The 15586-nt window shown below is 43.6% G+C and overlaps 1 protein-coding gene across 1 annotated transcript; it reads left to right on the top strand.

Annotated features, from left to right (window-relative positions):
• Window positions 1-1274: 1274 nt before the first annotated feature.
• LOC142582828 (trans-1,2-dihydrobenzene-1,2-diol dehydrogenase-like) lies at window positions 1275-12236 on the top strand. Its single transcript, XM_075692888.1, has 7 exons — window positions 1275-1654; window positions 3664-3775; window positions 4575-4738; window positions 5660-5912; window positions 6495-6619; window positions 9270-9420; window positions 11384-12236. The coding sequence occupies exons 1-7, from the start codon at window positions 1562-1564 to the stop codon at window positions 11476-11478; spliced, it is 993 nt and encodes a 330-aa protein (XP_075549003.1). The 5' UTR covers window positions 1275-1561; the 3' UTR covers window positions 11479-12236.
• The last annotated feature ends 3350 nt before the right edge of the window (window positions 12237-15586 follow it).

The following is a 15586-nucleotide window of genomic DNA, read 5'->3' as shown; positions in this document are numbered from 1 at the left end:
GCACCTGGCATATATTTTTTGTTAACGTATGGTTCTAGTCATTCATCTGCCAGTTACGATGTTTAATGTGACTTAAAGCATCGTGACTGTTACGATAACAGTCACGATGCTTTAATGCAAGCCAGATAACAGTAATGCTCAACAATGGCCCAAGTCTCGAGTTCTATATATACTCTATTGTATTCTCGTCCTGCCGTCATTCTGGCGATTCCGGTTAAGGAATTCCCTCCCTACTGCATTTGGCAATCACAATTGCCCGACAGAGACTGCGACGTTAGTCAACAGGCTAACAAACACCTTGCTTACTTGAAGCAGACTCGCTCCTCATGCATAGAAGAAGATATATAACATTCAGAAATATGTCCGAATCAGAACGCCTTCATTGAGAACTATCAGAAGTCACACGCGCTACATAAGCCAGGAAAAAACGAGACTGCTAAACATATTTATGTATGCCCTTCACAGCTGCAGAGCGGCACAAACCGGCGTGTGTTTATTCCGCCAGCTTATACAGTTACAGACGTGTCGCATGGCGACAGCTGCTCTTCACTTCATCCGAGTGCGCACTCCGTGAAAACGAAGCATGAGTTTACGTTGTTCCTTGTTTTCCGTTCGATATTTCAGTTTCATTTTTCTTTTTCTATTTCAAGCTCGCATGATTTCCTCATGTGAAAGAAACCACCGGCCTAGCGAGCATGTGCAGGCATGTTGCGACTGCACCCTCTCCAACTGGAGCTCTTATTGACAGCATAAACTTTGGCGTGCGCGGAAAATGGCATCAACATGCCCCCACAGCTGCGTATCTCTAGCGTGTAGACACGACAGCTGCTGCTAGTAGCGCGGCTTAGGCGCTACAGGAACTAGAAAGCCCTCTGTCTACTGCAGCGTTGTGCTTGTAAGCGCAAAAGCTGCAAGCAGGACACGCTACGAAGGCAGAATGCGCGCCACGCCATGGCTCGACGGCGGTGCCAATAAACAAGGAAATGCTGCTTTCATAATAGGCTAGCTGCACTTCTAATTTTATCGCAGGATAGAATAATGAAAACAGTGCCTCCAGGTGTCTCTTTCTTTCTTTCTTTCTTTCTTTCTTTCTTTCTTTCTTTCTTTCTTTCTTTCCTTTTTTTGTTTGTTATCGCCACGCCGTACGGCGCTATCGTTGCGAGGCAGCGTGAAGGTCTCGCACCGGCTAGTCTTGTCGGTGGAACGCGTTTGTCAGCAATCTCCTTTCCGAGGGGAAGAGGGGAGCCGCAGGGCCCCTTTGGCGGAAGTAAAATACCCAAAGCGGCTTCCACTATGCTCGGCGTAGCGGCGCCTTGTCATCGCTCTCTCCCCTTTTCGCTGTGGAGAAAGAGGACTGTGCACCCCCCTTTCCCAGAATAATCACAACAACGAGACGGCTTTGTGGCCGGAAGCAACGTTCGGCTTCCAAACATTCCGGGGTCCGACGATTATCTCTGCGGGTCTCGGCTCTGCTGCGCGCCGGTTTGCGCCGTGAAACACGGTGCGCGTTGAGCTGGTTTGGTTTAAGTCGAAGCGGCCGCTTCTTGGCAGAGCGCTGAGCATGGCTTCGACTCGTTGGGGCATCGTGGCCGCTGGCCGCATCTGCAACGACTTCGTCGACTGCCTTAATAACCTGCCGAGGGATGAGCACCAGGTGAGTGGGGTACAAGCACCCAAGTGTTTGCGTACGCGTCCGACCATCGTTATTTGGAGCAGAGCGCTGTTTAAAATGCTTTCGAATTGAAGGGGAGTTCAGTCCGGGCTTTCTCGCTCTTGGGTGTAAGAAAAAGTTCCATCTTGTGTCAGCTAACTGCGACAACCCTAAATGCGAGTTAGTATTATTACATTATTGTTATTATCATTACTGGATATGCGAACAACAGAACAATCATAACGTAGACGGAAGGAAAGTAGCTAACTGGTAACTCAGGAGAACAACAACATTAACTGCCGCGGAACCTTTTGAGGTTACAGTAGCAACACCAAGGCGTAATTACCACGAGATGTTTTGTGGTTGCAACAGCAACAACAAAAGGCGGCACAGTGCCTGCTGAGTTTCGGGAGCAAAGGATTAGGAAAATTAGTTGAGTTGTGTCGGTTAGTTGGTGAAACATGCTGCCGCTACGCTGTAGGTGACGTGGTTCGTTCTGTGTTGTCTCCCAAGCAGGACGCGTGAACACCGTTTATGTGCAGGTAGGTTAAGGAGTTGAACGAAAAAATAATAAAGGACGAGCTAGAAAGTTTTCCTACCGTCACGTTACGTGACAATGATCTATGGTAAATGTCAAAATATGGTTCACTAGAGCAAGGGCTACGATAGTCTACTGCAGGGCGATTGTAGAACAATTTACAGCTGCATTCTACATTTGTTCTTATTTTTTGTTTTAAATGTTATGTTTCCCGATTTGTGTTTACCGGCATTGCAACAGCCAACTGCTTACACAGGTTAGCGCAGGAATGGACAAGGTTTCCTATTTTGCAACGAAAACTTCTGCACAACATGTATTCATGTCGCGACATGCACACTTCAACGAAGTGTTTTGCAGCATGATCACTGACGGTGATATCACGGACAGCTACGGCTTTTCCTACTCTCATCGTCAACTCTCCAATTTTCGTGGAGTTTCTGTGTATCATCCTTCAACTCTACTCTCGTCACTGCTGTCACGTGATGGGTGGTACATGGGCGTGTACGGCGCATCCTGGCCCCTGCAAGCATATGTACGAAATTGTCTTGCAGCTTGGTGATCAGTTTTTGCAAGCAACAATCCTGAAATGCTCTATTCTTTTCTGGCAAGCAAACTATTCAATAGGAAATTCAGTGATAAGCAGCACAGATTCTTACGTAGCAAGGTGCTTGCTAGGTCGTCGTCTTCAACGTGGAAGATAAGCGCCTATTGTGCGGCCGTCAGCGACTTCACCTACGGAAGCTTTCAGTTCCTATAGAATTATGACGAGTTCATTTACCGTTCGCTATCCGTTAGGAAGAGTATAACACATCAATAACACTTGTATATATATTTCATTCAAGACTCGACTGGACGGCGTAATCAAGTTCAATACATGAAATTGTGTCTTTCAGCGTACTTGTTTAGCAAACATTGCCCTTATTTTTCACTTCATCGTTCCTCGTCACCCCTCTCCCCTCCAAATCAACAGAGCAATCTTCTGGTGTAACTTCCAGAACTTTTGTCCCACAGTGTTTTCATGTCGTCGTGACGGTGCCCAAGCGTACAGGCGGGAAGAAAGGCGATGTCAAGCGGAAAAGGTTTGAGCCGTTTATTTTGCGACCTTGTGCCCGACAGAAAACCAAAGGACAACCTTGTAGCGAATACGCAGCAAGCGAGGATGGGGGTCGTCAAATCGGATGTCACCCCTCTAGCCTGACTCTTATTTATACTTGCGTCACTGAACCTTTGAGACGCAGCACTGGCTACAAAGCTAAACATCATAACGTACCACAACGTGTCCAAGGCACATGCATGATGGGATAGCACTGGCGCGCCGTCGCGTGACAACAGAAAAGCGATACCGAAGCGGATCTGAGAAATAGACACAAACGCACTTTGCAATGACCTCCGTTGTCGTTTCGCACTGAACTTAGCCTGTGTGATGACTATAATAGTGATAACTGCATTGGCCGTTTCCTTGGCTTGCACTCAGGTCGTAGCGGTCGCTGGAAGAAACGTCGAGAATGCGAAGAAGTTCGCCAAGCTGCACCACATCAACAAAGCATATTCGACTTATGAGGAGCTGGCAAGGGACCCAGATGTGGGTAAGAAACGATAAGCATGCGCTTTGCGACATCAGTGCTGTACCGGCGCCGGGGTGCTGTTCTGTTGTCACGCGGCATTATTGTTATTATTGATAATAACATTATTGTTATTATCATTACTGGATATGCGAACAACAGAACAATCATAAAGTAGGGGGAAGGAAAGTAGCTAACTGGTAACTCAGGAGAACAACAATATTAACTGCCGCGGAACCTTTCCTTGGGAACATTCAGGGACAATTTAGTATATACGTGACTGAGATTCTTATTGCCACGCCTCCCTATTAATTTGTCATGCGCTGCTCAGTGAAAAATTCTTGTTCCGACACGATTTACGAATTTAAGATACATAATACTGAGAAAGAATAGCGAAAATGCTGAATTTGTTGTCGATCAGACTAGTACTAATCCGATCAAGTAGGTTTAACGTTAACGTTGTGTTGTTGTTCTTTAATAACTGGACACCGATGAAAAGGTAGGCTACAATAAAGCCAACTATCCCAATACAAAGTTGAAAACTACACACACACTTATACCATGCACAAGCAAAGTCTGCAAAAGTAATTGCAAAAAAAGGAAAAACAAGTTAACCTTTATGAGCGAAAAAAAGATTGTTAGAATCTTCTTGCATAAAAGATGCATAAAATGATCATCAATGTTACGAATTTTGGTGCACGTAGAGGTTGAATTCAGGCGATGAACGCGATGAATGTAAAGCGATTAATTTCAACAAGCTCCGAGTTAAAATACAGTTTGCAAACAGTCGTAGCCCGTACCAAACTTGGTGCTTTGTGTGCAGAGGTGGCGTACGTTGGCTCCCTTCACCCTGACCACTACCCGACTCTGAAGCTACTCCTGGAGAATGGCAAACACATTCTCTGTGAGAAACCCCTTACCATGAATCGAAGGGACACCGAAGACATCTGCCGGATAGCCAAGGAGAAGAGGCTCTTTCTTATGGAGGTCTGCATGCCATAAGATGCGTATCTGTCGCATATTAGACTGCTCAAATAGCGTCACTGTATTTTGTACCCAGTGGTCAGTGATTTGACGTGAGGTCAGTCAAAGAGGGGCAAACGGATCACTTAGGAACACTTCAGTTAGACAAAAACCAGTTCTCTGTTGACCGAACTTAGTATGTGACGGGAATACCAAACGAGGATGCCTCGTAAATGCTCAGCCAAAGCGTCCGATATCGTGACAGTTGGTCGGTATATAGAAGGCATCGGGAAAGTTGAGGCCTATTATTTCGTTTAGTGTTTAGAAAATTATGAGCAAATATTGGTGAGGCAAATATTATTTCGCACAATGATGAGGAGGAATTCTTATATAAGCTTATATTATCATACAGTTCTAAGCGCTATTTACAGCTTATGCGTTGCGAGCTATCATACTCAGATTTGATTTCAGGTCAAAGCTGATCACGCGCACAGCCGACACAAGAGCGCCTTCTTCGTCTTCGTCTTCACCACACATGGTATTATAAGCTTATTCGCTGAGCCCGGACTAAGAAGTCGCTGCACACGTTTAAAAGAAAGCTCTAGCACTTCGTAACGGGAAAGCCAGCTGGTCCCTTTTACGCAATGTAACACTGAGTGCCGTTTCAGCTAGACCCGCTGTCTGTCATAAAAAGGAATCACCATGCGCTATTCGGCGCGCATTTCGCAGTAAGTCAAGATTGTTTGTTGCTTTTGCTTACGAGTTACTACCTCGCTCTATGACAGGAAGAATGAGTACGATGCATGAGCTGCCCATGATTGCCAGAGTGATTTATTACAGCGCCACAGTATGTTCAAGTAATTTTAGTGAGTAACTGTCATAAGCAATAATGCATGAAAAGTGATGCCATTCAAATACTAATCACCGTGTTACATGACAATGCAGGCCCTGTGGAGCCGCTTCCTGCCTTCGTATAAGCACATGGAGGAACTGCTCAGGAACGGAGCCATAGGAGAAGTGCGCTATGTGCACTCCACATTTGGCTACCCTATGGACAAACTGAACCGCGTGTTCGTCAAGAAGCTCGGAGGATCAGTTTTGCTTACCTTGGGAAACTACTGTGCCAACATCGTCCTCCAGGTTTTCGGTGCTGAGCGACCGGTCAAGATCAGCGCGTGCGGGGATCTAGCGCCCGAAGGTGCGTGCTGTAAATGTGCTAGCATTTATGGTTGATGTCATGATGAATGCGCTGGTTCTCTTCTGACCACTAAAGTTTAACACCATTCGGCTCGAACCCTGCTTGGCAGGGGCGCCACCTTGAAATGCCGAATGCTGGTAGCTTCTCTCGCGGAACAGTTCCGGCTGGCGCTTTGAACGGTACCGCTATTGTTTGCACCGCGGCGAATTCCCCCTTCCCACAACTGACGTGTCCTTGTTTCCGATTTTTCTCATTAGAGGGAGAGATTTTAGAGCATGCGCATAAAAGCATACATAAAACCTATTTCTTGATTACATCTTAAAACGACATTGCATCGTCCGGCGCCGGCATCATAAGTCATCACGCCGACATGCTCATGAGTGATCTCAGTGAGCATGTGCCATACCAAAGTGGGGTGATATTGGAGTATGTAGCGTATAGCCGAGGCAACAAAATTGTCGCAATAACACTACACGTGTTAAATAAACGTTGATTCATGAATACGGTCTGCCGTTATATTTCTCTAATGCTGGTCGAGAGATGAGTTCTCCCGTTATTATTATTATTTATTTTTTTTTGCAGGCGTCGACCAGGCCGTTGCTGTGGCAATGGAATTTAGAGATGGCCGACTTGCGACGTTTGCGCTGTCAGGCATTGTCAAGCTGCCGGGAACCGCAGAGATCGTTGGGACAAAAGGCAAGATCACCGTAAGTGAATGTGCTGGTATAAGGTATAAGATGAACCGCCATGGTTGCATAGTAGCTATGGCGTTGCACTGCTAAGCCCGAGGGCGCGAGTGAAATCCCGGTTTATTTATTTGTTTTTGCACACTTTTGTTTTGTATCCTTGTGTTTCGTAGGCCAGCGTAGCCGCCTGTGACCCAAAACATGAACCAGTGATGCAATGAAAGCTGCGTTTGGAGGACGTTAATACCTCTGGCAGCAAACACTTAGAAACTAGCCATGTGGAATTTATTAGCTGAATGCTATATATAGCTGCAGCCTTAACATATAGATAAGGGTATGAAGTCATATACAGAGAACAAGTTACGCACTTCATGCTAGCTTTAACTGAGACTGTGTTTGAAGTCACTTCTCCATATGTTACTTGTGTTCTATCTGACTTTTAGCTGCTTTATATCATGTGTTTGGAACCATCAGGCTCCACATGATCGGAAATGCACTTTTAGAGCGCAGCTCTTTGGCGTCCGTTCCTGGGTTTCGCGTCGTCGTCGGCGTTGTCGTCGGCGTTGTCGTCGGCCTCGTAACCAGCTCCGCCCCCCTTTCATCCCCCCAGCGCTAGCAGCGACCGACTGATACCGCTGGATGCCGCTGACGCCGCTAGAGAGTCAAGATAACGTGACTGCATAGAACACCGTCGCCGCCATGCAGAAAGAGTATCAGTCAAAGGCATCAGTCAGTCGCTGCTATCTCTTCCCTCCTCCCTTTATCGTGTTGTCCGCTTGCTGCGCGCGCTTCTGCCCCCATCGTTTGCCGCTGGGTGTACACGCCGCCCCCCTCCGCTTCCGCTTACTGCTGGTTGCTCTCGACGGCGGCGATGAGCCTCCGCTTCGGCGGCGCGAACTGCAGGGTCTTCTCGGCGGCGGCGATGAGCTTCTGCTTCAGCCTCGCTTACTGCTGGTTGCTCTCGACGGCGGCAATGAGCCTCCGCTTCGGCGGCGCGAACGGCAGGGTCTTCTCGGCGGCGGCGCTTAGCCTCTGCTTCCCCCACGGCTGTGACAACCTCGCGAGGCACTTGTATAGATCTCGTCTTTGAGAATCAGGCATTGGTGTACCAAGTCGAACATATATCAGTCTATTTCTCCGACCACAAAGCTTCCTTCATGACTGTCAAGAACTGTTAGTGGAGTCTTTGTTAAAGGAATACGTGTGAAAAATAAAAAAAAAATTCTGTGATAGCGCATACATGTGTTGCTCGATTTCTTTGCCTCAATCTATCCAAAAGGTGAAACAGCTTATTTGCTGCGCTCAAATTTCGCATTAGGAAGTAACGTAATCGTCGGTAATTTTTTTTTAGGCGTGTACAATATTTGCGAATCCTTTGCATTTCTGGTTAAAATCCCCGCCTTCTCTCTTTATTTCCTCCTCTTTCTCCTGCTCCTTCTGCCACTGCAGTGGCAAGGCGGCAGTAGGTAATGTTTTGAAAAAAAAAATGTGAACCTACTTCTCAACTACAACAATATGGCCTGGCTCATGTAGTAAGCTGATTTCATATTAAGACTGAGGTTTGTGTTTTATGTCTTTACCGTACTTCAAAGCATACCAACCTGCGGAATTATGACTTTCTTTTTATCTTTTCAAATAAACGACCTGTAAAGTGCACAGTTTGCTCACGTGGCTCCGGACTGCAAGTCAGAGGCTGAGAAAATGAAATCAGGAGGTCATTTCTTCATTACTCAAACACATATAGTTCTGCTCTGATGTGTTAGGGCTGCCTCCGTGTTGGTTGACAGCTTGTCACGCCTACTACATGTGCGTGTTGAATTGAGGAGTCTGAAGCTTGGCGAGCTGGCTAGCTCACTCGTATTCAGTATACGGACAGACACCACTGAATTATGCCGCATAGTTAACCTTGCCATGGACAGCCAAACAATGACATCAATGTCTGCATCAGCGCCTACAGTAGTCTCCACAATGACTTCAACACCACAACTAAGACTCATACGGTTCAAACGGTGTACCCGATAATGCAGTGAGCAAAATAGCGTTTTCTTTTCTTCTTTATTTTAAATATGAGCGGTGTCGTCTTTCAAAGCAATAATAAAGCGTTTGTAAACACTGGCAGCACCAGCCGAACGTTATATTTTTGCAAATTTGTTGTTAAGCGAGTTGCTTTAGCTTTAATTACTTTTCTAATCTTCCCTTGTCCATCAGTGTTCGTCAGTTTGAAGCCTTTTTATTATTATTTACATGAAGACATATGCCGGGAGTAAAATTTCGCACTGATTATGCAACTAAAGCTCTTATTCGATTGGCTTGTTCACCTGTGCACGTTAAGCTGTGGCTTTTTCTATGAAAAGAATTAAAATATGTATGCAAGAATTTACTGCCGTATGGGGGCGGTGGATGCATTTCGCCGTTATAGAACCATAAGATGCACATTGTAGTGAGCTTTAAAGTCTGGCGTTCAAAATCGTATATTAGATTTCCTGGAATGTTCTCAGTGAAAAGCAAAAAAGAAATCAATTCTTCAATACGCGGAATTCGCTTTAGGTTTTTGTGTTGCTATATGTCTTGCGCTTGGTTGTCTGTTTTTGGAAGCAGTCAGGCAACATGCTAAAATGGTCGCTGCGAAAGTGATCACAATGTTCTTTCTCTAATGACTTTCACCTCAAAGCTCCACCCACCGTTTCATGCGCCAACCTGTGTTGAGTCGCCAGCCGGAAAAGTCGAGTTCCAACTTCCACCAACTTCCGTGCCTCACAACTTCCCCAACACAGCTGGCTTGCGATACGAGGCAGAAGAAGTGAGGAGGTGTTTGCGTGAAGGTGAGAATTCTCCAAAAAAGATTCACTTCCGATGCACGTGATAGCAGTTTTCGACAGCTTTGCAATTCAATTTTTGAGGGTATGTTTTCTGCTTTCTCGTGTTCCTCTTTGGTTACGCTTCTGTGCTGGGACCACGGTGTCCCAAATTGCGAGGATTATACTTAGCATGCCGTCAACTCTCCTAGAGGCATCAATCGACACATTCTAGCACTGCAGAAAGTACGTCTCCCAAGCATCATATAATAATACATATTGTAGTGCTTACTTCCACCTAACTTTCCATAAAAATTTATGATCGCCCCATACACTCAACAGCTTAAGCTGTTATAACATACCAATGAGAACAAAGGATAGGAAAATCAGCTGTTAAAAAGGCTTTGTTTCATGTTACCTGCGGCTGTTAAGAAAAAGCATCCATGATCTACGAACGTTTACACTACGGTATAGTAAATGCTCTTCAGATTCGATTACATGCAGTGGAGTGATTATAATGTGAACAAAATTACAGCGAAACCTGTTTTTGTCGCAGAATCTGGCTTTTGTGAATGTTATAGCCGCTGTTAATTTATTAGGTAAAGCAGACATCGTAAATATATATTTTCTGAGTTATCAAACACATGGTGTCACCTTTTAATAAAGTTGTTCAGTGACATCAAATGACGATTTGTGGTTTCACAAGTACAGGTGATTTTTCTAATTGAACTGTTCTTGATTGATCCATCAAGCAGAATTCTGCACAAGGAATCTACAAGCGTTGTCGTTCTGATACAAACACAGCACATTCTTACGCAAATCAGCATTGGAATGAACGGTTTACAATTCATGCGTGTTGCACTTGGCTTATCAAGTCGGAATTTTAACGTACTAATGGCAGAGCAATGAACTTAAAAGAAAGTATAGCAAAACTTATTGCTAGGCAAGATGGTACATCTTGATGAAAACCCGAAGGGCGCAAGCGCATGAACAAAAAATCTATAGGGAAGAAAATTGAAGGACACTTCGTTTGCCTGTCTCTTATTTTTTTTCGCCATATACTGCATGATCATGCGTTGGCGCCCTTCAGGCAGTCATTAGGATCAAGCTTTAGCTTGGGGCCAACTGCTGTGCCATCTATTAAAATATGACACGTAAAATGCCGAAATGCTTTTATCAGACAGCATCGGGACCGATTTAAATGAAATTTGTGGCATTTTAAAGAGAAAGTCAAGTTCTCACATTGTAAGCAGCGAATCCTTATGTAAGGCTTGGTTTACGGAACATTTGCGAAAATTGGTGAGCTTGAAAAAACACGAAGTTCACCAATTTTTACATCTGCACCAAAAGCATCTATCGCAATTTTCGAAAGCACATACGTTAGGTATGTAAAGGAAAAAAAATATTCCATGAATTTACAGCTTACGTGAAATTGTTACTTGTTTAGGAAAGCTTTGTAAAACTGCTACTCTCAGATGATTGGCATATTTCACAGCTGTTAACAATATATCAATTTCGTATGTTTTAGATGTTTTATTAGGTGCAGTTTAAAACATTGTTATGTTTTTATATTCGAGATTTGTAAACTTGACATTCGAGTCTTTTTATATTTCACAGTTTTCAAGACCTTGTCGAAACATTCTGATGATGCAAATAAAAGAATCCTCCTGCAGTCACTAGAGATTAATACTATCTTTTAATTGTGACAAATATACAACTGATGCAGGTGTTGGAGAAAAAAAAATTTCTGTTCCAATGTACTTAGCTAAGAGCTCCTGAGCCAAAGCTTCCCCTTGACATGATTGATTCAACCGGCCCAAAAAATAAAATTTCCGAAATTGTTCTTATTACTTATTTGCAAACCATGTGCTGACAGCGGAAAATAGATGCATCTCACCTACGAAAGCCTTAAGAATTGATAGCGCGTAAGAGCTGCTTGCATCCAGCGCCTGCAAAATGTTTCTCTTCATTTCCTTTTTACTTTTTACAGGCCTTCTCGAAAGCCCTAAGATGACACATCAGGACTCATTGCTGATTGCAGAAATGCTGGATGAAATCTTGAAGCAAGTCGGTGTAGAGTATTAAGGTAGTGGCAGTATACATCAAGGAATGCTCCATTCCATGATTTTCTGATTGACGATTTCAAGCATTCGTATACCTATTTTTGGCTTTCTTGCTTTTTGATAACGTAGCCTTCAAGGCTTGAAGTTCACTTTTGCTTTTGCTGTAAACGTTGACCATGATTCCGCTGCTGACAAGCTTACATGTGTTCAAAAGGTTCAGCAGAACATGCCATTCAATGATATTGCCAGTCGCTTCGAATGCTGCAACTTCATAAAAGCAACAGTTTGAATCTGTGCTTCAAAAATAATTAGGCTGAAGTAACCGAAGCTTACATAATAATAATGTATTGAAAATGCAGAATGTTCAATTGGGCAGTGTTTAAGCAGTTTTAAATTTGGAATTAAGAGATGTACAATAAAACGGGCAACAAAAATTAACTTCTGAGGCTTTCATAAGATTTGAGTCCATCTAAATTTGCACATGTTCAAGTTATTTAGCTTTTTACTTTTGTTGTTTTGTTATCTCGTGACATTGGATTTCTTGCGTTTTAATGTCACGTTTCGTAGATGGGCGAATTTTGACATATTCAGTGTTTTGATTTTCATAGCTATGCGTATCTAACGTACAAGTTTGTGACGAAACCGAGCATTTTATATATACCTGTATTTCTAATACAATATTATAGGAAACATCAAAAAGTTCTTTTTTTTTCCTAGGGTGAACGTTGTCGTGTAAGAAGACAGCGTGATAATAAAAATTGTTCGTTGCCTTGAAACGCATATTAGGTGCCCGACAATACAATATTCTATTGTTTAGGTGGTGATTTCTATTGAACTTCGACCCTGCCGTCGCATATTCGGCAACAAACTATTGCAGCGATGCTGACGCCATCAGCCGCAGTCACATTAGTACGACAACATAAGACTGTTGATAGATATACAAGTTTCAATGATGTGCTGAAGATGATAAGATTTTTGAGACAAGAGCTCCGTTGAGAATGCAAAAGAAACTCTTTTTGCCATCTTCTAGTAAATTGAAGAACTGCTAAAGCTACAGGTAAAACAAAGGTGAATGAGATCGGTGGCGGTAGGTTATGCAACTTTGCGCAATGCATTGAATACTGTATACATTTTAATAACAACCCCAGATTTGTTGGGAGACCTAAATTAACTTAGTATAAAAAAATCATGAGCTTTTATCGTATGCTAAGTATATTTTTATATAAGGATGTTATTTCAAAAGTACTTTATTAATTAACCAGAGTAACCATGGTTAATCAAAAGTGATTCGGTTAATTTAACCCACAGTATTGCATTCACCAATACTGACCAAGATTAAATGGCTTAATTTCTTGAGGTCACATGTGTATTGAGAAACAAACTAATTAAAAATGGTAAAATATTGTTTCCGTTAGTCACGCACCTATAGCTATCGCAGCCGTGACATTTTAATGTTACAGTTTAAACGAATTTGTGCAAACGCAGTTCCTATAACGCAAAGCTTTTTTTGCCTATTCTCGGTGATTTGGCGTTCGTCGTCGTTTCTTCGCCGGATATACTTGTGGATGTATATCGACAACTATGGCCACTGGCTATGTGCTGGCTACTGTCTCGCAGAGCAGACCATTTGGGCCCACTGGATATTTGTTATTGGGTATGTGCCCGAACAGAAAACATCGGCATTGGGTATATGCTACTGGGTACATGCTACAGCGCTTGGGCCCATTCCGGGCCAATCCCGCGGAATGTAGGTGACACTGTGGCACAAGGGGTACGAAGCCGTAAATGTATTTAAATATCTGTTGCAGCGCTATGTGCCATACACATCTCACGAACACTCCTTCCTAGACAAGCATCATACGTCGCCTTCCTGCCAGGGAAGCCCATAGGTAACAGATACAGCTGACGAGGGCGTGCCCATGTCACCTGGCAGGCATTTCTGCTACCTCTCTCACTCAAGCAACCACGGTGTCACATAGATTCTAACGTAGCGTTGTATTTGGGTTTCTTCTTGTTCATTTCACATCCGAACATTGTTCATTTCACATCCGGACGTTCGCTCATTGCCATTGAGCGATTTTTTCTGCACTTTAATGCAATGTTTCACCCAGTCCTTCAATAAACCCAGCGGGGCTGTGGTATGTATGTATGTATGTATGTATGTATGTATGTATGTATGTATGTATGTATGTATGTATGTATGTATGTATGTATGTATGTATGTATGTATGTATGTATGTATGTATGTATGTATGTATGTATGTATGTATGTATGTATGTATGTATGTATGTATGTATGTATGTATGTATGTATGTATGTATGTATGTATGTATGTATGTATGTATGTATGTATGTATGTATGTATGTATGTATGTATGTATGTATGTATGTGTGTGTGTGTGTGTGTGTGTGTGTGTGTGTGTGTGTGTGTGTGTGTGTGTGTGTGTGTGTGTGTGTGTGTGTGTGTGTGTGTGTGTGTGTGTGTGTGTGTGTGTGTATGTCTGTCTGTCTGTCTGTCTGTCTGTCTGTCTGTCTGTCTGTATGTGTGTGTGTGTGTGTATGTCTGTCTGTATGTGTGTGTGTGTATGTATGTGTGTGTGTGTATGTATGTATGTATGTGTGTGTGTGTATGTATGTATGTATGTATGTGTGTGTATGTATGTATGTATGTATGTGTGTGTATGTATGTATGTATGTATGTGTGTGTGTGTGTGTGTGTGTGTGCGCAAGCATGTATATATGCACACGAATCAATTGCGCACGTATGTGCGCGTATGTATATGTGTGTGTGCGTGTTTGAGAGTACGTATGTGTGTATAAATGTGAAACAGCGTGTCCACTCATTGCATTTGCGCAAAAGTTCACAGGTATATGCAGTTTTCGATAAAGAAGAATTTGATAACTGAAAAAGCAGGGATATAATTCTACGAAGGTTCAAATGCTTGTGGAAACTAACATGATGTGTATATGGCTGATCTCGTTTTTCCCCCGAATAATTGAGCCTTCTTAGAGTGTATCCTGTATCTGGAAGCACTCATATATGTTGTCAGGATTGGGGGCTCAATCCCATCGCTCGTGATCCCTTGTCAAGATTGGAGTCCGGCATGAATTCGAAGGTAGCTGGCCCATGCCGTCGTCCAACTTATCGACGCTGAGGACGTTGATGAAGGGAAGAACTGTTTCTCATCGAGAACGAGGAATATGGGTTTATTTACAGTATTTAAATCAGTCTAACATGACTGCTTGAGAAAAGTGCCTTAGTCTAACATGACTGCTTAAGAAAAAGAGTGTCAGTCCAACATGACTGCTCAAGAGAAGTGTCTCGAGCATTCGCACCACAGCAGTTTTTAAACACTCGGTCCTCCCGCGATACAAGGTGACGCGTACGTTCGTTTACTCATTGTAAACTCGCCGCCGCCCCGCAGGACCGTTTACACACACAAAGGCACCCACGGGCGAATGTCCGGAACCGACGTCAGAGGGGAGCCGTTCCGAGTAGCTCGGAGCCATTCTGGGTAGCTCGTTGTCCTGCGTCCCGGTCGGCGCGTGGGAAGTAAGAAAAAACGGCTTTCCCGCGGCAGCTCGCGCACGCGTAGCAGATCAGGTCCGCGCTGGGGAGTTTGGGCACAATAGTTCGCCCGCCGAACTCATTCCGTCACAACGGCAATTTAGTCACGCTGTGGCTAGAGGATGGCGGCGGTGTCAGCACAAAGCCCGCTTCATCGAACGGTCGTAACTGGGTGGCAATCTTGCATTGCAGCTCGCCATTCTTAACAATGTGCATTGAGACTGAGCAGCAAATTGAGTCAAGTTGCACCGCTTCATTTTAACCTCAGTTAAAACGCACTCAATGCATTCAACAGCTGCACTTCTACACAGTCCCCACACTGTGTTCAACCCTCTAAAGGATTAGTTAAAGAAAAAGTAAATCAAGTAATTGAATGGCGACAAAAATAGATAATGAAAACGATGTACATTTGTTCTTTACTTGAATATGTCTAGGTTGTGCTTTCAATGCCTCTTTTTAGAACGATAATCTACTAGAAAGTTAGGATTGAATCAAACAAATCTGAAAAGTAAGGAAAAAAAAACGGAGGAAAGATACATGACATAAAAAAGTAATCGAATA

The sequence above is a fragment of the Dermacentor variabilis genome, chromosome 5 (assembly GCF_050947875.1).
Source record: "Dermacentor variabilis isolate Ectoservices chromosome 5, ASM5094787v1, whole genome shotgun sequence".
Lineage (NCBI taxonomy): Eukaryota > Metazoa > Arthropoda > Arachnida > Ixodida > Ixodidae > Dermacentor > Dermacentor variabilis.
The sequence above is the reverse complement of the archived record's forward strand: the minus strand, read 5'-3'. Positions and strand labels throughout refer to the sequence as shown.